The 23,363-nt window shown below is 47.9% G+C and overlaps 5 protein-coding genes across 5 annotated transcripts; 2 read left to right on the forward strand and 3 right to left on the reverse strand.

Annotated features, from left to right (window-relative positions):
* Positions 1-341: 341 nt before the first annotated feature.
* PADG_11988 (uncharacterized protein) lies at positions 342-1,982 on the reverse strand (the record flags this gene model as incomplete). Its single annotated transcript, XM_010763279.1, has 2 exons — positions 342-628; positions 1,889-1,982. The coding sequence occupies 2 exons, from the start codon at positions 1,980-1,982 to the stop codon at positions 342-344; spliced, it is 381 nt and encodes a 126-aa protein (XP_010761581.1).
* Positions 1,983-3,327: 1,345 nt separating this feature from the next.
* Positions 3,328-6,295, reverse strand: PADG_11989 (CAMK protein kinase; the record flags this gene model as incomplete). The annotated part of the gene is made up of 7 exons (XM_010763280.1): positions 3,328-4,735; positions 4,805-5,098; positions 5,166-5,212; positions 5,271-5,594; positions 5,685-5,976; positions 6,065-6,119; positions 6,196-6,295. 7 exons carry the CDS (start codon positions 6,293-6,295, stop codon positions 3,328-3,330), a joined length of 2,520 nt encoding a protein of 839 aa, XP_010761582.1.
* Positions 6,296-7,967: 1,672 nt separating this feature from the next.
* On the reverse strand, positions 7,968-10,051 carry PADG_05808 (uncharacterized protein; the record flags this gene model as incomplete). The annotated part of the gene is made up of 2 exons (XM_010763118.1): positions 7,968-9,907; positions 9,997-10,051. 2 exons carry the CDS (start codon positions 10,049-10,051, stop codon positions 7,968-7,970), a joined length of 1,995 nt encoding a protein of 664 aa, XP_010761420.1.
* Positions 10,052-11,133: 1,082 nt separating this feature from the next.
* Positions 11,134-16,366, forward strand: PADG_05809 (ATP-binding cassette glutathione S-conjugate transporter YCF1; the record flags this gene model as incomplete). Its single annotated transcript, XM_010762920.1, has 9 exons — positions 11,134-11,424; positions 11,479-14,295; positions 14,371-14,474; positions 14,535-14,580; positions 14,638-15,422; positions 15,488-15,642; positions 15,692-15,760; positions 15,845-15,936; positions 16,079-16,366. 9 exons carry the CDS (start codon positions 11,134-11,136, stop codon positions 16,364-16,366), a joined length of 4,647 nt encoding a protein of 1,548 aa, XP_010761222.1.
* A 3,546-nt stretch (positions 16,367-19,912) lies between these two features.
* Positions 19,913-20,378, forward strand: PADG_11990 (uncharacterized protein; the record flags this gene model as incomplete). The annotated part of the gene is made up of 2 exons (XM_010763281.1): positions 19,913-20,081; positions 20,254-20,378. The coding sequence occupies 2 exons, from the start codon at positions 19,913-19,915 to the stop codon at positions 20,376-20,378; spliced, it is 294 nt and encodes a 97-aa protein (XP_010761583.1).
* Positions 20,379-23,363: the final 2,985 nt, after the last annotated feature.

The following is a 23,363-nucleotide window of genomic DNA, read 5'->3' on the forward strand; positions in this document are numbered from 1 at the left end:
TCCCAAAAGCCCCCCCCCCCCCCACTCATGCCAGGCACTGGTTCAGAGGGTTTAGTGGCCAAACGGTCACAAATACTCTGTACCCTGGGGCGCAAAGACAAAGAAAAGAGGAAAAAAGAAATGAAAAAAAGAAAAAAGAAAAGAAAAGAAAGAAAAAAGAAAAGAAAGAAAAAGAGAAAAGAAAAGAAAAGAAAAGAAAAGAGCCGACTTGCAATCTTCATAGCGTGCCAGAACGAAGAAGTAGTTGGGTTCAGCCTCCCGATTAAAGACGACTAGTATAACATGCTCCTTTGCAACACTGCAACTGCGGTGCTCACTCGACTTCTGGGTTTAAGCCCCAATTAGCTCTCCCTCCCAGCTCCAGACCTCCTATCAGAAAGTTCGAATATCTTTTTGCGCACGGGGTTGTAGGAGGCCCCCGCATTTACAAATATTCCTGTATCCCAGGCTACGATCAATTCTAGCGTTGATTCGCTGGGGGATTTGGTCACAAGGGGAGAGAGAAGCAGAGATTGGAGGCAACGATCAGCAGCGCGCTCTATGGCTCTACGGCTCGAATGGCTCTGTCCCACGCCCAAAAGACCGCCAAGTGGGTGCCTCGAAATCTTCAGACGATTCGAAACTGGAACTAGCAGGCAGTCAATAATCGATAACCATGTTATCGATATCAAAACTCCGTCTGGGGAACGAACAATGCTGATTAGGCACGCTGTTGATCTACGTGGTCAAACAATAATACAATAACTAACTTCTTTCCCCCCCCCCCCCCCCGGAAATTTTTATTTAAGCATTGGATTGAATGTATGATATTCAAATAATGGGGGAGACAGGGATCCCCTGATAACACGCTTTTGTTTCATGAAGGAAATTTCCCACTGGGGATCACCATCCAGGGTCAACGGAAGAGCCCCTGTCACATCCCTGAGTGAACCCATGGAGAGAGACACAGCCACATGAAGGACAGCCCCCGGGCACTTACTGTACTTGAAGCAGAATGACCACTCCGTGCAAGGAGTCCATCCGTGGGATTGCAGGAGGGAAGAAGATTAATATCTCAGTATTAATTTTTTTTTTTTTTTTTTTTTTTTTTTTTTTTTTTTTGGCCAACACCAGCCATTCATCATTTTAAGTAGTTAAAGGATCATACCGTTTCAATATTACATTCAAATTCGTGTCTGCTCATCCAGCAGCCATCGTCAGTTAATCAATCAACTTCTTGCCCTCATTTCACCTCTTTTCATTTCTACACTCCTCTTCGCTCCTCCTCACCTCCCCACTGCTTCATTGTTCAAATCAACGATCATACAAGGATATATACATAATATATACCTTTTTCTCCCCAAGTTGTGGAAAACACGTCTGAAGGCACGACGCGCGTCGCTGCGTGTCTTAGCGCGTGTTGGCGTGACGGTTTCGCGTATTGTTGTTGTTGGCCCGTGCGCCAGAGTTAGTTCAGCCGCATTTTTTTTAGTGAGGGCTTTGGCGAGCATGTGACTCCGCTTCGGTGAAAAGGGAACAAACGAACGAAACGACGCATATGAATGAGTGCACGCTTTGGGGAGAGGGTTTCCTGAAATCAAAGGGGCTTCTTTTTTTTCTCAGGGAGGTATTGAGGGAGGGGCCGGGGGGTTTATTTCAGATACGTTGTATACGTCATAATAGGGATCCACTTTATTCCGCTTCCGTTCTCTGAGAACAACCCCTCTTTGCCCGGGCAATGAAGGAACAAGCAGAGTGGTGGCCAAACATGTGCACGGCACGGAACGGAACAGAAACATTGCATAGGTTTGCCAGCAGAAGCATAGCTTGGACTGAAAAAGCACCTTGCATATCTTGCATAATCCCACCGACCCTTTCTCTCCTCTCCCCTTCAAAACCAAAAACCTACCAACCCTACCAAACAACCAAAAACATGTTGGGTTCCCCCTCAGGTGCACTGCCTCGGTGCGTTTAACGCAGCATGCGAGGATTCCAGACGACATATTCACAAGTTGGCTATATCCCCGGGGGCTGGAACCGCTTTCTTCATGATTTGCGTTCGTGAAATATGAGCTGCGTTGCTGATGAGCGAGATTATCAGAGAGGTCCGACCCGATCTCATCCGCATGCCTCCTCCTTCCATACCAGAATTGAGCGGGTGGGGATGGATACACCCATACCCACACCCACACCCACACCCACACCCACACATCCCCCACGTGAATTCTTCCTTGTTTTTGTTTTTATTTTATTATATATATATAAATATATATATATATATATATATATATATATATTGAATTATACCTTCTCCTTCCTCACCTTTGCACTTTTCTTAGTGAAACACACCTTTTTCATGTTGTGCTAGTCCAATCCTGCCTTGAACCTCAGTTCTCCCCTATGGTGCTTTTGGATACCCCCGTTGCTCGTGTAAGCGGGAGGGCAGGTCGTGACAGGACGTGGTGTGTGGGAATTTCGAAGAATTGCGGATCCAGGGCGCTAGCCACTGGTTGAAGAGCTTCTATCGTTTCTCACTTTGGCTCTGTCGGGTGGACCCATCATATCCTACGTCAACATCTACCCCTGATAAATAGACATTATGAGGAACCAGGCAGCGAAAGGAAAACTATATGACGTAAAAGAACTTGCCCATTCCTCGCTGTGTCTGGTAACAAGCAGGGAAACAGTCCGACGGATTTGTCAACTACTCACTCTCGTTCTCTTCGCCTCCCACTTCCTCTCGACATGCCCAACCTCCAATACATTTCACAATTGCCTTGTAGCGTTCTCGGTTCATGCATTTCAATTTCGGGCTCATTCACGCTTCCCGAATTAACGTTGGTTTCATGATGCCGTGGTAAATGTTTCCATTGGTGTTAACATTACAAAGCAATCCACATCAAACATCTACCTACACGCAAATGATACCCCCCGTATACCATATTCCTGTCATTATCGTTTAACCCTCTTCTCAAACTTCAAACGCCCCAACATCAAAAAATCCACTCTTCCCCAACTTACCCCCCCCCCAACCCCCCCCCTTTTTTTTTTCTAGCCTTTAGTTCCTGGTAAAAGGAATGGAGAGCAAAAAAACAAGACAACATGAAGCAACACGCGAGCAGGGTGAAACAGGCAAAGAAAAAGAAAATAACGCGACCGTCACAATCCACCATATCCATCCCATCTAATATCTCACAATCCCAAGCAGACCTCCATGCCGGATCTCCCCGGCCTTCGGTCCTCTCATGTAGCAACTACCGTCCATGAAGAGTTCACATTACCCGATCAATATGTCAAACGTCAAGAGATCCCACAGCATACCCCGTGCCTCCCCCACCTATCTCCAGTTCAAAACGCGTGGGGCTCCCTCCCATACGGGACCCGCCGCTTCCTCCCAGTAATCCTATCCACAATCTCCTCAAACACCTCATCGTCTCCCTGGAAATCATAGATGTCGCGTTTCCGCCTCATCGGGGCCACCGGTGATGGCGATAAAATTCCACCCCCATTGCCAATGCCGCCGTGGCGATTATGATTGTGATTGCTAGTATTCTTGATATCGCAAATGGCATCGTCGTGGCTCCGATTGTAAGCATCCAGCAACTGAATCCGTTGCGCGAGATCCACAAATTCCTCGTCCACACCAGCGCCTGCTTGAGCTTTACTCTTGATCATTCCTGATAGGGGCTGTGTGATCCCATCGTGGCCGTTCTCGTTATTTGTATTACCTGCGGGACTGAGGACTAGTATTTCATGGGGTGCAAGATTGAGCTGATTGAGGCTGAAGGCGGAGGAGGGTGATTGAGGCATGTAGGGAAGTGCCATCGGTACGTGCGCTGGCGGGATTGGCAGGGGGTCCGGAAGCTGGTATTGCTGTTCGCGGACTTTTTGTTCTCCATTCCACGCGTCCGGGCTGAAGGGCATGCGGATGCGGATGCGGGGGTCATGCATTTCTTCGCCGTGATCATTATCACTATCATTTATCTGTGCTGGCTCAATGGAACTTTCTGGCTTGGATGAGTCGATCGACTCCGCCTCTACTTTCTCAGCCGTGTCTGCATTATCATTCTCACCTTCCTCCACATCAGAGGGTAACGGCATTCGACGAACGTCCTGCTTCTCTATATCCGAAAATGTTGGCGATCCAGCACGCTCGTGTGGCCCGTCGTCATTCCTCCACGGATAAATTCTCTTCTCCTTCTTCTCATCCCTGCGCGCCAATATATCTTTTCCAGGCTGCTTCCCTGGGTAAAGAATCCGATGAATCTTATTCGGATACGGTTTATATGGCCACTCCATGGGCGTTTCGGGTACCTTTCGCCAATGCGTGAGTTTTGTGCATATACCGTCCTCGATGTTCTCGTCAGATACGACCTGGTGTTTCATGGAAAGGCGGGGATGCCAGTCCTTCACCGCCCGCCGGTAGAGTTTCTCGAATTCCTCCTTGTAGGTGGGGCTTGTGAACCACGCGTGCGAAACAGCGTCGTGCGCTGTCATCCGAGCGTTGTCGTCTAGAATGAGGAGGTTGCGAACGAAGTCTTTGGCGCGTCGTCCGACGTGCTGCCAGTCTTCCTCCTTTTCGAGGGTGCTCAGATCGCAGTTTAGTGCCATATCTTCGCTGTATTTTCCCGTCTCTGGATGTGTGAAGGGTGACCCCCCAGTTAAGAGGACCACAGTGAGACAACCCAGGGACCACATGTCGACAGCTTTAGTGTACCCAATTCCACGACCAGGAGATGTCGATCTTGGGACCTCACTGAAATTCAGGGGGCAGTCAGTACGAGCACCCCATCTTGGTTATGTGCTCCCGCCAGCCATCACTTACGGAGCTGTATATTCCAGTGTCCCCATCGAAGTCTTCATGCGACTACTCTCGTTTTCGAGACGTCGAGCACAGCCAAAATCCGTCAAGACGACGCGTGCACCATCAGAAAGCGACGTCATCAAGACATTATCTGGTTTGATGTCGCGATGAACAACGTTGTTTCTATGGAGATAACGTATCGCCAAGGCGATTTGACGCACTATTACCGCGGCCTCGAGATCGGATAGGTTAAATTGTTTAAACTCCAGGAACGAGAATAGGTCTCCTGCGGTGACCAGTTCTTGAAAGATGTAGCTGTGTGTCATGGATCAATAGTCTAACCGCGCGTTTTGGTGTAGAGGTTTTGGGAGAATTAGCTTACATGGTGTTCGTGCTCAGGAACACTTTCTCGAGGCATATGATATTTGGCTGTTGCGTGATAAGCGTCTTAATCAAAGCAATTATATAGGATCAGGGGTTTTCATACGTGGAATAGATCCTTCAAGATCTCCACCTCCCGCTTATAAACTTGAAGCTTTGACTTGACGTAGCTAGTCTCATTTCGTCGTTCAGCCCAATCTTTGATTTTCTCGATCTCCTGCCAGGCATCGACATCCGCAGCAGGGCGCGGAACGTGCAATTCAGTACGTTTCTCAACTTCAATTTGGCTTAGCCGTCTCTTCAGGCTACCAATATCAATGATTTTGCAAGCTAGCTGCTTCCTATGCTTTGTGCTTATGGCCATATGGACTCTTCCATATGCACCGCAGCCAAGGAGTCTATTTGTGATTCTGTACCTCCTTTCAAAGTGCTAGATTTGGCCAGTCAGCTGTTTTCCTTACTCATATTATCTTTTACTGGATATAATGGTAAACGGGGAGTAGAATGAGGGCAGCCAAACCTGCATCTCCTTTTTCTGCACCTCACTAAATGGAATATCACGCTGCCTCTCTGTCCAGGTCTGGAACGTGATAATCGTGTTTGGGGTCAATCCCAACCTATCTCCATCACTTAGCAGTACGCCAGCGTCTTCTTTCTTGATATGCACCCCATTCCACCGGGTCCCGTTTCTAGACATGTCTTGGGCGTATACGAGGGGCCCCACCTCTCCTGGATTCCCCTGGTCAAAGATGATAACGTAGATGCGGATATGCTTGTTGGAGACACCCAGGTCTCCTTCAAGTGCCAAGTTACTAGATACCCCAGTCGCGTCGACTTGTCAGTAAACACCAAGTCTCCTCCACGCGAAACTTATCCGTTCGTTTGATGTTCTGGGCGCACCATAACTTGTTGCTGCGGCCAATTATGATCTCCTGATCAGAGTAGACGTTGACGCCTGTGCGTTGGCCTCATTGTTAGTGGACATCTCATCTATAACTAGACCATCCAGGATGAATTAGGAGTTAACGTACTTCCAGCTCCGCCCCCTGAGGAGTTCCACACGTGCAAGATTCCCACATGGTTTGCTGAGTTGGAGAAAAAGGGGGTCTGCTGCGCACTGGATGTGGCCATCCCTGCTGTTGAGAAGGAGGAACAGGCTTGGTTGGCAGTTCACACAGCAAGGAGTTTCATGGGTGATGAAACAAAAGCAGGATGTCAGATAAAAAGAGAGGATGGGGAGGTATATAAGATGCACAGGCCTAGATGAAGCTACAAGGAGGCAGCCTTCATTCTGTCGAGATGATGGCAAATGGCGAGTTTGATATGTGAAGGCATTTCTGACATGGAAGTTGTGGGAAATCAGATATAGATAGGATGACAGATGAGGCTCAAGAAGTCCTCTATAACTAATTACATACAAACACAGACTCATCATCACAACCGCAACTACACACATAATCATTGAAACACACAAAGAATAAACTCATGATCCATGTGTGTTCTGAATTGGGTTCTGTCTTCAATCATCCATTTTTATAGTTATATTTCTAATGTCGGAGGTACTTAGGTTTGTGTCTCTGTCTAGATAGAGCAAAGTGTTCATCTTCTTTGCCATCATTCTCAATATAAACCAACTCTAACCTCAAACACAAGGTCCACCCCATCATCGTTATTAAGAGCCAACACCAACTGAAAAATGTATCATTTGAAAATATTTCGTGGATGCTGAAGCGTGAAAATATAACCTAGGAATGTTGAAGATCCATTTCAAGGCTCTGCAGAAGTTTGACATTGCAGAGCAGTTGAGTGCCCTGTGGTGAACACGCGCAAACTTGGTATTTTCTTAGTGAGAGCTGACGGCAACTTTGCCCATGGGAACTGCATCCTTTCCAAAATTGCTCGCCATATTCATATGATCAAACCCGTACGCTGTCTGGTTTCACGTTTTGCAACCAAATGAGTTTCTGTCTCCTGTGTTTATACAGAAGAATGCAGACTTTTAGCAGAGCCCAAGATCATGCTAATGGAGCTCAGGTGTTAAAGAACGGGAGCTATCTCCGACTTCTCCACTAGTTAGTGGACTGCGAATCCTACCGTGTCAGCCTGTGGCATCAGTTGCCAGTGACATTTTACCTGCATTTCCTCACTCCCTTCCTTCCAATGCAACGACAATGGATAATTGTCATCGGCAGCCCTCTCTCCCCTGGAGAGGAGAAGTCAACCGGAAATGCTGATAGGGCAGTTACTTGCCTCAGCCTCATCGTGTGTGGGTTTATTTATATTTATATTTTATTTTATTTTTTGGTAAAAAAAATTAAAACTCTTCTCAACCTTCACCTTTGTACCCTTTTTGTTGCGGCATCTAATATCCGCCAGAATCTTGTCTTGGCCATGCGTTAGAGGGACCGCGAAGCGTCGGTGAAACTCGGCAGCAATGGACTCTTCACCTTTCTGGTGGGAGAACAATAAATGATCCATCTCTTAATACAGAGACAGGACACTATCTTGTGAGCCATGATGGAGTTTTAGGAGTTACTTTGGAGCAAGAGAATTGCTCCTCACCGACAGGCGTGGGATACCTCAATCCACAACCACTGTGAGCCAGTAAATGATCGATCATCACAGCATGGGTCTGCCACAGATGTAGATTCTCCAGGAAATTAATTCCGCAAATTCCGCTTCTAATTTGCGTCTTTCACAATACGCATTGTCCGGAAGATGACCAGGCGGTTCCAACCAAAGAAATATTCTGCATCGAGAGAATTTACAAGTAGAAAACAACAACCAAGAAAGAATCTACCACTCATAGCTCCCTCTCCGCCTGCATCCTCCGGATCCGCTCCTCTGCCGCCCTAGCCCTCCGCTCCCTCTCAAGCCTCGCCCTCATATCCGGCGTCATTCCCCTCAGCTCCTCCTCCCTCTTCTCCGCCCCCGTCTTCTCTAAAAGCCCCCGACCGCCCGTTCCCATTCCCATCCTCCTCCTCCTCCTCCTCCCCTCCTCCACCGCCCTCTCCGCATCCTCTCTCTTCAGCCGCTCCGACTCCACCTCCCGCCTGTTCGCCTCCACCTCCGCAGCTGCCTGCCTCTCCCGCTCCGTCCGACCGTCCGCCTCCGCCTTGGATATCGGCGGTGGAACGTGAGCGGCGTCCCAGTCCCATTTTGACTCGCCAAGCTCGTGGCGGGCGACGCGGAAGGCGTCGCGGGTGGGTCTGTCGCCGGCTAGGTCGAAGGGGGGCTTTCCTTCGCCGTTGAGCTGGGTGGGGTCCATGTTTGCTTTTGTGAGGAGGGCGAGAACGGTTGCAGGGGAGTTGGATCTAGCTGCTAGGTGGAGGGGGGTGGGGGTGTGGTGGGTATGTTGGGAGGAGGAGGGGGGGAAAGTGAAGGTTGGGGGGATGGAGTTATTTGAGATGTAGGATATTAGTGCGGGAGCCTTGGAGCGGCGGATTAGTGCTTGGATCTGTGTGGTATGGAGTAGTGCTGTTTCTTCTTCTTTGGAGATTGTAGGATTTTGCCGTTGGCTTTGTGGAGGTGGTTTAGGCGAGCTGGACAATGGCTCGCGCTGTCTTTCAGCCTTGAGTGCCAGTGCTGCCTCGTCGACGTGGCTAACTTTCACTCGTGTTAATTCGGTGAAGGCTCTCGTTAGTTCTCTCTGCGTGGCTCGTCGGGTGGTGAACGGAAATCCTCGAAGTCTCGGATCAGACTGTTTGATCACTTGTCCGTCATACGGCCCAAACAAAATTCTCCGATTCGTGCTTCCCGTCGCCCTCACGAATAATAGCTGTGCTTGGTCGATCATTTCCTTCCAACTCCCCAGTAACTGTCTTATTTCATTTTGCAGCGCGGCTTCATTGTATCGTCGGATCGATGCACCTGCAGACTGTGCGGCGCCATTTGCAGCATCGGAGGTAGATTGAGCTCCACCTTGTTTCCGCCTAGTTGTGTATCGATGGAATGTTTTATGGGCAATTACTCTTGCCTGCCGCTCTTCAATCCCACCAATGGTTTTACGTATCTCTGGCGCTAATGCCACTATCATGGCGGCAAAATGGCCTCCTCCAATCATACAAAGGAACAGATGCGGACTGGGATGTTGTTTTGGTTGGGTGTCTGGTTGATCCGCCTGGGAAGCTTTGTTTGTCCAATGTGGCGATGCCTTATGTTGCTTGTTCTTCAGGGATTCCACAAAATGGTCCGGTTCCTCCAGTTCTATATTGCTGAAGAGCGCTCGATAAACACCAAAGGACGTACTGGGAGGCAGCAACGAGCTGTAAAACCACAGCAATGGATGTTTCTGCGATCTATTGACTTTCTTATCTACCATCTCCGCGGCTTCCGCAACAGAGGATATTTTGGCTTGCTTTTTCAGGAGAGCTGTGAGTGTGGTATCAGGAGTCCTTTGGCCCTCGTCTCCCTCATCGTCGTCGGAGGAAGATTCAGAGCCAGATATAGATTCGTCCAGTTCTCCAATAGCCTCATGGAACTCGGCTTCATTTAACACCGGGGTCCCTCGTAATCGCGATTTCAAGTTATATCTGTGGTGGTCTGATTTTACGTGCTCCTTCTGCTCCTGGACGTTCTGGAACGAGGCCTGGCAAAGCGAGCATGACGTAACGCTTGCGACTCCAACCTCCTTCTCTGCTTGCAGTGACTTGGGGCGTTCGGTCTGTATGAGTGGAATGGGGGTTTGTACGCTGGTATTCTTAAGTGATAGAGAGGCAAGTAGCTCTTCAGGGAGATCAAATACTGTACGGATAAAAAGTGAGAATGGGTAACCTCATTAGTTTCTTTCCCCTGCTTCCGAAGGAACTGCAGAAAGTGGAAGCTCTACTTACCGTATAAAGGTCGTTTCAGCAGGTCCTCTACCTTGTGGGTATCCGCTGCTGCCATACTAGAGATTCTCCTCTCCCTGCTATTGTGCAGGAATGGCGTTTCGCAATGTCCTAGATATCACTTTTTCGCATATTGAAGGTCTACTTTTCGCAAGGTTGCAGTTTTATATCATGTATCTTTAAACCGTCCAACAATACGAGGGGAACCGTGACTGTGCGCTAGTCTGATTTAGGTTAGCGCAATCGCCACGGCGTCACCGCCTTGTTCAGCCCCGTCAGTGCACGGCTTGCAAGCATCCAGGCAGGATTGGAACTCACCATGAAAAACATGCCCAAAGGAGATGTCGATTCTTGTGTGTGGAGAATATTATTGTTAATTGCTGCATCATGATTGCATGCAGTGTGCCCAAGGACAACCCCAGGATCTTAGTCATAGTGAGTCATGGTTATTGGATGGCGCAGAGAGGATTCGCGAATAATCAGCGTTGTTAGGAACCGCTTGGGCGCCAGGTCGGCTTTTCATCTGTGGGAGTCACACCTCGTAATTCCCCACAGAGTACTTTATTGTCATATTCGCAACCCGGCCTTTGGTGCTTGGAAATAATTGGACCTGTCAATCGGGAGGGAACTCTAGGCAAGATTGACAAAAGTCCATACTCAGTCACAGGATCACTCTTCAGATGAATTGTTCTCGGGACGTAAGGAAACTTGTTCTAGTCAGGTTTCAACCACTCCATATATTGAGACTCAACTACAGTAGAGTGAAATAGCAAAATAAAACACTTGAATTCCAGTTCTTCATAATTTAATGATCGATAATTGAGAGTTGACAGTCCGATTGACCGGATGAATGCACCACGATTCGGCTTCCGGCATTGGGCTCAAGCTCCCGGTCTCGTGTTTGACAGTTCTCGCTAGTCCCCTTTCGGCCTAGCCTGGACTGGGCGACTGCAAGCTGCTTGAGTAAGCGGGCGACTGCGTGGGGTCAGAGCTTTGCTTGGAAGCCAGGTATACAATGTCGTCTACATAACTACATCCCCGCATCCCCTTTTAGTTCTGTCCTCTTCTCTCCGTATTGGCGGATGGAACAGCTCACCACTGGCAATCTCCATTTCAGGTCTGCCGCCCATTGACCAGAAAATGGCTCAGAATGGATTCCACCAGGCGGTCCTTACCGCTTTGTCGTCCTCCGGCAACGTCAGCTCCGCGTTACCTTCGGTTCTTGCCCGTCACCAGCCCCTCTGCGGCGATATTGAAGGATGGGGCCCTATAAGCCGCACACGGTTTGACCTAACGCCCTGTTTCCTTGATGTCTGGGTATCTCTCGTGGCCGTCTGGGGCCTGGTTTTGGGCGCAGGGGCCATTTGGTTCCTGTTCACCAAGAGAACACCCCAACCGGTGCAGAAGAACTGGCACTACTATGCGAAATTGGTATGCTTGTCCTGGTCCCCAGAATGCTGTCGCTGTTGTCTCATATAATTATAGTCTGTCATATGGGCTCTTATCCTCGTCACCGCCCTTCAAGCGACGCTCCAAGTCGAGACCCTCCCGAAGATATGGTTTGGAGATGTCAGATTCTGGACCACCATCCTTATCCTGTCGTCGCTGGGGGTTATATATACTGTGCAATACTACGAGCACTGGAGAAGCCGTCAACCAAACGGTGTCGTGCTCTTCTACTGGCTGTTCTTGACCATCGTCTACGCTGTGAAGCTTAGGTCCCTCGTATCCCGGCAGTTATATCGCACGCAACTGCCTTATTTCGTCACTTTCGTCGTTGGCCTAGCTCTCTCGATAACTGAATTTGCGTTAGAGTACCTTTTCAAAAAGAAAAAGAGTGCATATGACGTGCTGGGAGACGAAGATGAATGCCCGTACGAATATGCCGATATCTTTTCGGTCTTGACCTTCTCCTGGATGACACCCTTAATGAAGGTCGGGTACAAGAGTTTTCTCACTCAAGACGACTTGTGGAATTTGCGTCGAAGGGATACCACTCATGTTACGGGTGACGAACTAGAGAAAGCCTGGGCTCGTGAGTTGAAAAAGAAGAAGCCGTCGTTGTGGCGAGCTCTGTTCCGAGCATTTAGTGCTCCATATTTCCGCGGCGCTGTAATCAAATGCGGCAGTGACATTTTGGCTTTTGTTCAACCTCAGCTTCTCCGCCTCCTCATAACCTTCATTGATTCATACCAAACGGAAAGCCCTCAGCCAGCTGCTCGGGGTGTAGCACTTGCGCTGGCTATGTTTGTTGTTTCTGTAAGCCAAACGGCCTGTCTTCATCAGTATTTCCAGAGAGCATTTGAGACTGGAATGCGCGTCAAGTCTTCTTTGACATCCATGATTTACACGAAATCTCTCAGACTTTCGAACGAAGGTCGCGCCTCGAAAACTACTGGTGACATCGTCAACCATATGGCCGTTGACCAGCAGCGCCTTTCTGACCTTTGCCAATTTGGAATGCAGCTTTGGTCTGCTCCATTTCAAATTACTCTCTGCATGATATCTCTGTACCAACTTGTTGGCTTGAGTATGCTTGCTGGTATTGCAGCAATGGTACTTATGGTTCCACTGAACGGTCTAATTGCGAAAGTCATGAAAAACTTGCAAATCAAACAGATGAAAAACAAGGACCAGCGAACAAGATTAATGACCGAAATTCTAAATAATATGAAAAGCATCAAGCTTTATGCCTGGAATACTGCCTTCATGAACAAGCTAAATCATGTTCGAAATGACCTGGAGTTAAATACGCTCAGAAAAATTGGCGCAACCCAATCTATCGCAAACTTTACGTGGTCTTCGACCCCGTTTCTGGTATCCTGCTCCACATTCGCGGTGTTCGTTTTGACAAATGATAAACCCCTGACTACGGAGATTGTGTTTCCAGCATTGACCCTCTTCAATCTCCTCACGTTTCCCCTGTCTATTCTGCCTATGGTCATTACGTCCATCATTGAAGCGTCCGTTGCCGTGAATCGTCTCACGACATACTTTGCTAGTGAGGAATTACAGAAAGATGCTGTCTCCTTCGAAGATTCCGTTACACATCCTGGAGATGAGGCTGTACGAGTCCGAGATGCGACTTTTACATGGAACAAGCATCAAAGCGGAAATGCTCTTGAGAATATCGATTTCAGCGCCAGAAAAGGGGAGCTAAGTTGTATTGTTGGCCGCGTGGGTGCGGGAAAATCATCTTTCCTTCAATCATTGTTGGGTGATCTATGGAAACTTCACGGAGAAGTAGTTGTACGAGGTCGCACTGCGTATGTCGCACAACAAGCTTGGGTTATGAATGCCAGCATCCGTGAAAACATCGTGTTTGGACATCGCTGGGATCCACGCTTCTATGAGTTAACTGTAGAAGCTTGCGCCCTCCTCGACGACTTCAAAACCCTTCCTGACGGTGACCAGACTGAGGTGGGTGAACGCGGTATTTCTCTGTCTGGTGGCCAGAAGGCCCGTTTGACACTAGCAAGAGCCGTGTACGCTCGTGCGGATGTATACATTTTGGACGACGTTCTATCAGCTGTGGATCAACATGTGGGGAGACATATCATTAATCGAGTGCTTGGTCGAAATGGTATACTCTCCACTAAAACGAGGATTCTAGCAACCAATTCTATTCCTGTGCTAAAGGAGGCTGACTTTATTGCTTTACTGCGGAACGGAACTATTATTGAAAAAGGAACGTATGAACAGCTGTTAGCGATGAAGGGAGAGGTTGCCAATCTTCTCAATTCCACCACGAGCGAAGAGGGTTCTGATTCCGATGACAGTTCCCCCGAAGACGACGACGTAAAGAGTCCGGAAACTCTCACAGTCCTTGACAATGATGATTCGGATCTGTCTGAAATCGAAGAGTCTCAGGAGAGACTGGGACCCCTTGCCCCTATCGGGAATGGCGGAGCCATCCGTCGGATGAGCACTTCAAGTTTGCGTCGCGCAAGCACTACGAGTTGGCATGGGCCGCGCAATTTCGTGGACGAAGAAGGTGCTCTCAAATCTAAACAGACAAAGGAGAAGTCTGAGCAAGGTAAAGTCAAGTGGAGTGTCTATGGGGAGTATGCGAAAACAAGCAACCTCTACGCGGTAGCTACTTATTTAGCCGCGCTTCTGTCAGCGCAAACGGCGCAGGTTGCTGGTAGCTTTTGGTTGGAAAGATGGTCGGAGGCAAACAAAAAGGCGGCGAGGAATGCGCAGGTGGGGAAATATATTGGTATTTATTTCGCATTTGGGCTTGGATCTTCGGCGCTGGTAGTTCTGCAAACCTTGATTCTTTGGATATTTTGCTCTATTGAGGTATGATTTTTTCATGTTGGAGAATTTTACGTTTTATTGCTCTATACATGACATCATTTTGCTAACTTATTATAGGCATCCCGAAAATTGCATGAGAGAATGGCGTATGCGATATTCAGGTCTCCTATGAGCTTTTTTGAAACTACCCCTTCTGGCCGGATTCTGAATCGTTTCTCAAGGTTCGTCCTTCCACTTCTCCTGGGAGCAATAGCGTTGTTCGTTGCTAATCCAACTTATAGTGATATTTATCGAGTTGATGAAGTTTTATCCCGCACATTTAATATGGTAATGATTCCCTCCTTGCATTTATCATTGGAGATTTAATGCTAATCCACACCAAAGCTATTCGTCAATGTTGCTAGAGCAGCATATACCATGATTGTCATCGCTGTTTCAACTCCCCTCTTCCTTATTATGATCATACCCCTTGGATTGGTGTATTTTAGCTACCAGAGGTATTACTTAAGTACTTCGCGCGAACTTAAAAGATTAGACAGCGTCAGCAAAAGTCCTATCTACGCTCATTTCCAAGAAACTCTCGGCGGTATTTCGACCATTCGGGCATTTAGGCAACAAGACAAATTTTCAAAGGAGAATGAATATAGGATGGATGCAAATATTCGAGCATACTTCCCCTCCATCAGCGCCAACAGGTGGCTTGCTGTACGACTGGAGTTCATCGGTTCTGTGATTATCCTAGCAGCAGCTATGTTCCCAATTCTGTCAGTGGCTACTGGATCCAAATTATCTGCTGGCATGGTCGGTCTATCAATGTCATACGCACTCCAAATTACGCAGTCCCTCAACTGGATTGTTCGGCAGACAGTCGAAGTGGAAACTAACATTGTCTCCGTCGAGAGAGTGTTGGAGTATGCAAACCTTCCCAACGAGGCTCCAGATGTCATTTTCAAAAAGCGACCCCAAATTGGCTGGCCCTCTCAGGGAGGCGTGCAATTCAAGAATTACAGCACCCGGTACCGTGAAGGTCTGGACCTTGTGCTTCAAGATATTAACCTTGACATTAAACCTCACGAAAAGATTGGTGTTGTTGGCCGAACAGGTGCAGGCAAAAGCTCGCTGACATTGGCTCTGTTCCGCATCATTGAAGCAACAGCAGGAAACATTAGGTGAGAGTTCTCGTAGCGATCTTCTGAATGGTCGGGACTTTTGTATGCTGATATCTTTGTTCTAGCATCGACGGGTTGGACATCAGTACTATTGGCCTATTGGATTTGCGGGGTCGCCTGGCAATCATACCACAAGACGCGGCTTTGTTTGAAGGAACTGTTCGAGACAACCTCGACCCACGCCATGTCCATGATGACACCGAGCTATGGAGTGTGCTTGGTAAGCCTCCTCTCCAATCTTGGAGAGTTGCCTGCTGACTGTCGATCAGGACACGCACGACTAAAGGACCACATCTCAAGTTTGCCTGGTCAACTTGACGCACAGATCCACGAAGGAGGTCAGTCGGACAATCATCCTGACCAATCAACTGTTGTGTTGTGGGTTTAATCTTTTGAGGCTAACGACCATATGTGCCTAATAGGGTCGAATCTAAGCCAAGGCCAACGACAGCTTATTTCATTAGCTCGAGCCTTGTTAACGCCAAGCAACATTCTCGTTCTTGATGAAGCCACTGTAAGCCATTGTTCTTCTATCCGACAAAACGGCTAGAGAGCAACCGCCAGTAATGGCCTTTGAAAATTTGAACTTTTTTTGTCTACTTTCCTCTTTGGTCATCCCTGCGATTCTGATTGTTCACTGACTTCTATCACTGCAGGCCGCTGTCGATGTGGAAACGGATGCCCTGCTGCAGCAGATGCTTCGAAGTAGCATTTTCCGCGATCGAACTATCATCACAATCGCCCACCGCATCAACACCATCCTGGATAGCGATCGGATCGTCGTTCTGGACCATGGATCTGTTGTTGAGTTCGATACTCCTGACGCACTAATTCGGCGGGGCGGACAGTTCTACCACCTTGTTAAAGAGGCTGGGCTTCTTGAGGCTAATGTCCCAATCACCAATGATACCACCAGCACCACCAAGACGATACCAAGTCCATGAACAGGAAGAGATGTATGGAGTACTTTTTTTTGTTTTTTTTTCCCTTTTTTTGATGCGTTATGGATCCTATAAATTTCCTTCCCTCTGCCACCCCAGGTAGTACAGCGTTAGAAGCTGCGAGAGAAAAAAGAAACCGTGTACATGTACTTACCACCAAGCTAAAATAAACAGTTTCTTTATGCTTCATGCCTCGCCATTTTGAACGTGAAATATCGTCCGATTTTCATTTTCATCCTTTTTTTTTCTCTTTCTGATTTATATTGTTTACTTGGCGGTTTCCTTATATTCAAGTTTCTCCTAGTACGCCGCGGAAATCGGACCGACCAAGCTGTCGGGATGCTAGCCTCAACCAAAAGCCGTGAATAGAACCCAAAAAGAAAAAAAAGAAAAAAAAAGGAAAAAAAACGCCAAGGTCTTCAAAGGAGTCAAAGCGGCCTAAAACAAATGGTTTGCCGGGGAGTATCAAGTTTATTCCGTTGTGTATGCAGCAGGGTGGAGTGGATGACATGGGGCGTGCGACGATAAATCATCGAGAGGCTTTTCCGCCACTGAAAAGAAGAGCAGGGTGCTCCGTAAGAGATAAATTGTTTCGCGCACCCCCTTTGATTTGCCCCACTTGATTTCGCGGCTTTACCCCTCCCTCCCGGCCTCCCAGGATGCTTCTGGGCTTTTCGATCTTGCTCCTCCCAGCACGGACTCCGTGCTTGGTGCTGAAACGAAATGTAATTCGCTTTTGCTGAGAGCTGGAACATCCACCCTTGATCCCGCCCGTGTCTCGGAATCTTTCTCCTGCAGCTAAAGGCCAACTCTCCACATGATGAAGATAACACCGGTTTGGAACGGGTTTCACTACGATCACGCTAGCTAGCTAGCCCTTAGTTCCCGGCAACCTTTTTATTATCAGATTGTCGCAGTTGTTGCCCGGAGCCGTTAGCGTCCAAATTCTGTATCCGGGACGTTTTCAGTCCCTTGGAATCTGTTAAACGAGAAAATCAAAGCCCTTGAAATTTAACCACACTGATTTCGAAACCATTTTCATGACTTTCCTTGAACCGTAGATTATTTACGCCATCACTGCTAGCTACCCCACGCTACGTTATGTCCAGTTTAACACAGTAAGCCGGATCACACCCAATATCCATAACCCTGATTCCTAATAAATGGCATATACCCTAGGGCAGGACTACTCCGTATTTTGGACCTTCTAACCCCAATAACCGTGATACATGCATACCCCAGCTAGGAGGAGGTTTACACAAAGTTGTGCCCCAGAGAAAGCCTGCAGCATGCAGCAACCGGTGCCAAATAGGGGCTCGATACCCTCATCGAATGTCAAACCTTGGAAGGCGCAGGTGTTGATATTTAAAAAAAAAAAATCTTGAGATGAAGCAGTGTGTGAAGCAGTGGTGGTGACGCATGGGGACAGGCAGGCCAAAGGATTGCATAGCCCATTAAAAGGGCCGTATCGTAGTTTAATCGACCCGCACGATCACTGCAGTAAAATGTTCCCGAGGAAGACCGAGAATTAACATCCCGGACACCTGGGCGCAGGGCCATATCCTTAAAACACCCTCTGTAAGCTGGTCCGCATTAGGATATTTTTTTCGAGCCCTTGTTCCATTCCAAGAACCAACAGGATGGACAAGACAGGGTAGTCCCACCTGAACGTTTGGAGATCGAGGTTAACTAGCTTAGTTCAGTTGGTTTATTTTGAAAAATATCTCTTTACTTCATCCGGCTGTGAGACGAGAATCAAGCGTTGTTCAGCGTAGGGATTCTACGGTTGTGAGATGTGGCGTGTATGTACTCTGCCCCCTTATGCACTCCGTGTTTGGTGCGCCCGGTTTGACTGGACATGGTGTTTCCTTTTCACTAGTAACAGGGTAATGAGTTGTGAAACCTGAAGAGCTGGGTTTGTATGGGCTGCGAAAAGCGCTTGATCACGGTGGGGCGTAGGAGAACGTTTGGTTTTGGCCCCGTTCCACGATTGAGAGGAAGGTAAAGGGGAAAGCGACAGATGGAGAGGGTCGCGACATGTTTGAATAGTGCACTTGGCTCATCAATAATACTCAAAAGTTAACGTGTGAGGAACTTGGTAAAGGCTGTCGCGCACTTGAAGACTGCACTACTTCTATGGAGGCGTTATCTTCAGCGTTCGTTTGACATGTTCGTATCGTCTCTCGAAGCTGTCATGCGGCAAGCTTTGGGCCGATGAAGGTCAGAGTTTGGCATCTGTTATCAAACCTGTCAAAGGCTACCATAAAAGTAACGTTATGGTTTGGTCGTTAACTAGGGGTCACATCCCGTTGACTTCTCATCTTCAAGCAAGTCCAACAAGCCAGCTTTTTGACTTGCGTCCAATGCTCTACATTCATCTCTCCTATTTGTTCGACAACTCCCGTTTATGGGATCCGGCGGAGACAAAGAAGTGCCGCTTGACTTTGTCCGCAAGTAATATTATTATCATGACATCCCTATGCGTTAGTGGGTAACTTGACGTCCCGTATCTACACTATTAAGCGACAATAAACAATACACCTCTATTCGTTCGCTTCCTATCACTGAGTCGCAGGTCCTCGGCTTGACCTGCCGCGGCTAGACAAGATGCTGCCCGGACCAAGACCTAACGAACGGGAGGGCGCGTGGGAGACGGGAGGCCGACCATGGGCTTTTCTGTGGCATGAAATAACTAACGCATGGAGCAACTTAATGTTCCCTCTGTTAGCTGTCGCGCTCGCGGAAGGCTGCTCCCGCTTATCAACGGTCCAGAACACCTTTTAACGTTTTGACAGTTGGTCCGCCAGTCCGCCACACATTAACTTGCTGAGATCTTCACTGGACGATTGATCCTCTGGGGCTTCGATGTTAGTGGAACTGGTTCCTGCAATAGACGTGTGTTTCCGGTAGCAAACAAAAAAATATGCTGAGGAGGGATTCTGTGCTGCCAAGTTTGTCGGGTGCTCTGACCTCCCAGCCTAGTTTGAATGTTACGGCTCGCTTCGACAAGCTATTCGTGGAATAAATAACAGCCTGCAGGTTCATTTCAGTCGTTAACATTCATTTCAGCTCAAACTCTAAAAAGGAGGAAAAGCTTGAGGCGCGGCCTACTCCGATGTTTAAACAGGATAAAGCGAGACATTATTGTGAAAGCTGTTTGCAGAATGCCTCTTCTTTGCAACAATGGTCGCAGAAATTGCTTGTCAACATCGGATGGGGTGGCGAATATTTATGAGATTGTTTGACTGGAACAAGTGGTGGCTCTAGCAGTTGAAAATGTTGACGGTCAGGACTCAGGAGCTATTAGCCTGTCAACACCATTTTGCTCCAGACGCAAGGTATTTTCTTGCCACCTTTGGATTCCCGGTATTCGTTAACGGAGAGAGAGGAGAGTTGAATGGGAGTGCATTTTTACAGGCGAGAGCTTATCTCAACCAGACCAGATCTGAAAGAGACCATCGAGATTGAATTTGCTCGATTCGATTCGACTGGAACAATTTTGCAACAGACATCAACTGTGGAAGCCACTCAAACTGATGGCGAATCATGATGGGCTCTGGGTTGGTATTCTCTCAAATCCCAGCCGTAGGTTTGGTGGAAGACGAGGTTCTGGTCATACAGGCACCATTACATCTCTCCCCTGGGTTGCGGAATGCCCCGCACATTCTCGGCAAGGATATGATATACCTGGTTGTCTGGAACCATCACGTCGTATTGAGTAAGAATCATCCTGTCTGTGTGTGCTTGGATGAAATATCTCGATGGAGATAAATTTTGCTCCACCTTTACCATCGCCCTTTCATAAGCTCAGAGATTCCGCCCGCATAAGTTTTTGAAAATGGTCTCATTGCCAAACGATCCAACCTCTTGAACATGGGTAAGATGCTTAGGGTTGGCGGATCAGCATGAAGGATTGAACCGCATCAATTGTGGCAGAAATACAAAGCCACGCAAGTTGAAGAAATCTTCCCATGCCGGCCGAAGCTTGATAAAGAGAAGCTTCCAGAAGTCATGAATTATTACCCATGCCTGGGCCGATCATCAAAACAAGTTTTTAGATCTTTGAATTCCATGCTGCTAGATCACAGTCTCTCCGTTCTGATAGAATCGACAGCCTGCAGCACCAAGCCAAGGTGTGAGGCAACTTTTCGAGCGACAAGGCCAAACACATGATTATTATTCACAGGTCGGGAATGCCGCTGCGAGATGGAAACAAACCCCTTGAGCATATGCCTTTCAGTTCCCATCGCATTAATATTAATTATTTTCAATGCTCTCTAAGCGTCCAATAATTGAATGTCACTCTCTTCCAACGTACATGCAACACGCATATTGTTTTCCCCCTTCAACTTGCCTTCTGCTGTGAAATCCCTTTCGAGGCACAAAGCCTCAAAGGCATTGCCGTTCCGCGCATTCCGTTTCCGTAAAAAGAGACCTGAGTTAGTTAGCCGATTACTCCAGAGGCTAATCAAGATTTATCTTCCCGTTTCCGCATTTTGATGCAATGGGAGCGATTTAGTATGCACATTCGCCTCCATTGACCTCCGGTGTTTGGAAGTTTTCCAGCCGAAATGAAGAGGGTCAGTAGACCTTTTCTTTTTTTAGTGAAGTGTTATCGCACGGTTGATTAAGTAAGAAAACACTTTATTTATAATCGCATATATCACTTATGAGGACGTCAAGTAAAGATGATCCGAGAGACTCAGAATTGAACCGTTAGATCTCTTTTGGCCCTTTTGGCCCAATTTTTTCTCTAAAGGAGACATAATATTGGAAAGAAATTAGAGAACCCGCTTTCCAAGATCTTGAAAGGTCCAATCCACAAAATCTTTGCATGACAGGTAACGAGGCGTCATTCAGTGTAAATTTGCGATGCTGGCCTCTCTGCACTCCATTATTGAGCACCAAATGAATGAGTTCTTCAACCCCTCACAACGGGGGAAGTGTCTGGTGGTGGGAGGCAAGCGAGATTACAATCCGATCAGGGTTATAAGGGTAATCTGTTTTGCAGGTCCTCAACTCGCCGGAGAATCAATGCAGGGAGTGGAGGATCTCTCCTGCAATCTTTGTATGCAGGAAGAGCGGACAATATAGAGTTGCAGGGGTCTCAGTAATGGAGGAGAGCCGGGGGCTGTCAGAGAAGCTCCCTCCTGCATTTCCGGACCATGATCTTCAGACAGCCTTCATTTCTCGGGTTTGTCTTTTCCCCCCCTCTCACGATCAACAGAAGACTATCTCGGATTGTCTGAAACAATCCGCGGACGGTCACGGTGCCAGGATGACGGGCTGATCGCGCGGAGTGGCTTGAATAACTCATTCCCTAGTATATATAGCAGTAGCAGGGGATGGGATGGAGCGAAGTGGTAATCCAATTATCCCAGAGGGTTGACGTGAAGTAAAAATTGACGCTGCTGAAGTTTGGATGCGGTTTGGATACGGTTTGGATAAGAGTGGAGATTGGAGTGGGTGGGAGTGAAATGGACCTCGGCAAGTTTGTCAAACGTGCAGGCTCCAACAAACCTCCCATCTACAAACAGCCGTGATTATTCTTCGTGACAATAACAGGGACCGCAGGGACCAGAAGGTGGGCAACTCCGGGTTTCTGTCATATCCAGGATGCCAATGAAGTATCTTGGCCAGGCAACGTGCAGGAAGTCTGTTTCACTGTGCTGCTTCGGATGCCAGCTTGCCCATCCCACACTTTCTTTGTGCGTTCATGCTACGTTCAGCGGCAGTGTATGTGCTAAATCGATGATATCCTGACAGGAGGGAAATCGGGTCAACCCAGCTAATCATGCAATAATAGAGGTGCCTTGGCATCGACAGAATCAGGAGTAGGCTCCCAAAATGTGCCATCTCCGATTCATCATTGACCCGGATTGTCGGGATGGCTCTCGTGTGGGTCCCCGTAAGGACAAGGGGCTTCAGATATAGGAAAGGAAGCCCTCTGGCTTGAGCAGGCTTTTCCCCCACGTAAGAACTAACAATCATGGTCGGAACAAGCCTAGAGGCCCCCCGCTCTGGATGAAGCACACCCGTGGGCAAATACTGTGTCTAATCCTGATACAGACTTTTTGAGACAGACCTCATAACTACTTTTCTCGGGGGACAATCAATAAGATCGCTCATCACTACTATATGAGATGGCAGCACGCACGAGTGGGTTGGAGTTTCTGGGATGGATCAACGACGGACAGGCATATCATATTATCTTGTGGACCTTCCAGACGTGCGGTAACCTTCCCTAAGAATATATGCATACCCCATTGACTCCCCCATGTTACGAGCGTGAGCCACGTTTTTATTTCAACGGACTACCAAAACTTTTATGTGCTGAAAGACTGAGGTTGTCAAACTTCCCCTGTTATGTATGCCAAGGACAGCGGGTGGTTAAGTTGGCGCCACATGCGGAATATGCCCATTCAACAAAGCGTCCGGCCCCACAACCCAAGTTCCCGCGATCTAACCTTGCAGATTATGGATGTGCCAATAATGTGTCAAAGTTATTAGAGATGCTGCCCCAGAGTCAGAGGCTGCGTTCGAGAGCCTTGGCCACAGCACTGCAGAAGCGAAACAAGCAGCAGCGGGCCAACGGCCTCGTAATCCTGGGGCGGACACGGGGGTTGGAGAAGAATCTAGATTTTCGTTGCCCTCGAGCATTTTGATCTAGCTCTCGATAGCTTCTGCGTGGTGTTGTTCTGTCAAATATCCCGCGTGTTTGGCAACCAACAGAGGATGCAGTCTGTGAATAATCTTTTCCATTATCGAACAGGGATTTCAGTATCCTTGTTCTACGAGCTCTCAAACCATTTGGAAATTTTCTAAATTCTTCAAATGGGTGCTCCGTGATTGAAGATCAGAACCTCCAGAATCCTCGGGATAAACATCTCTTCCAAGAAGACGATGGAAGCCGTCCGGAAACACATAAATGGAAATGATATCCGACAACAGTGCGTCATCAACTTCATAATAGTCAAAAAGAGGAGCCCCTAAGCCACCG

Source organism: Paracoccidioides brasiliensis (assembly GCF_000150735.1).
Source record: "Paracoccidioides brasiliensis Pb18 unplaced genomic scaffold supercont2.7, whole genome shotgun sequence".
Classification (NCBI taxonomy): domain Eukaryota; kingdom Fungi; phylum Ascomycota; class Eurotiomycetes; order Onygenales; family Ajellomycetaceae; genus Paracoccidioides; species Paracoccidioides brasiliensis.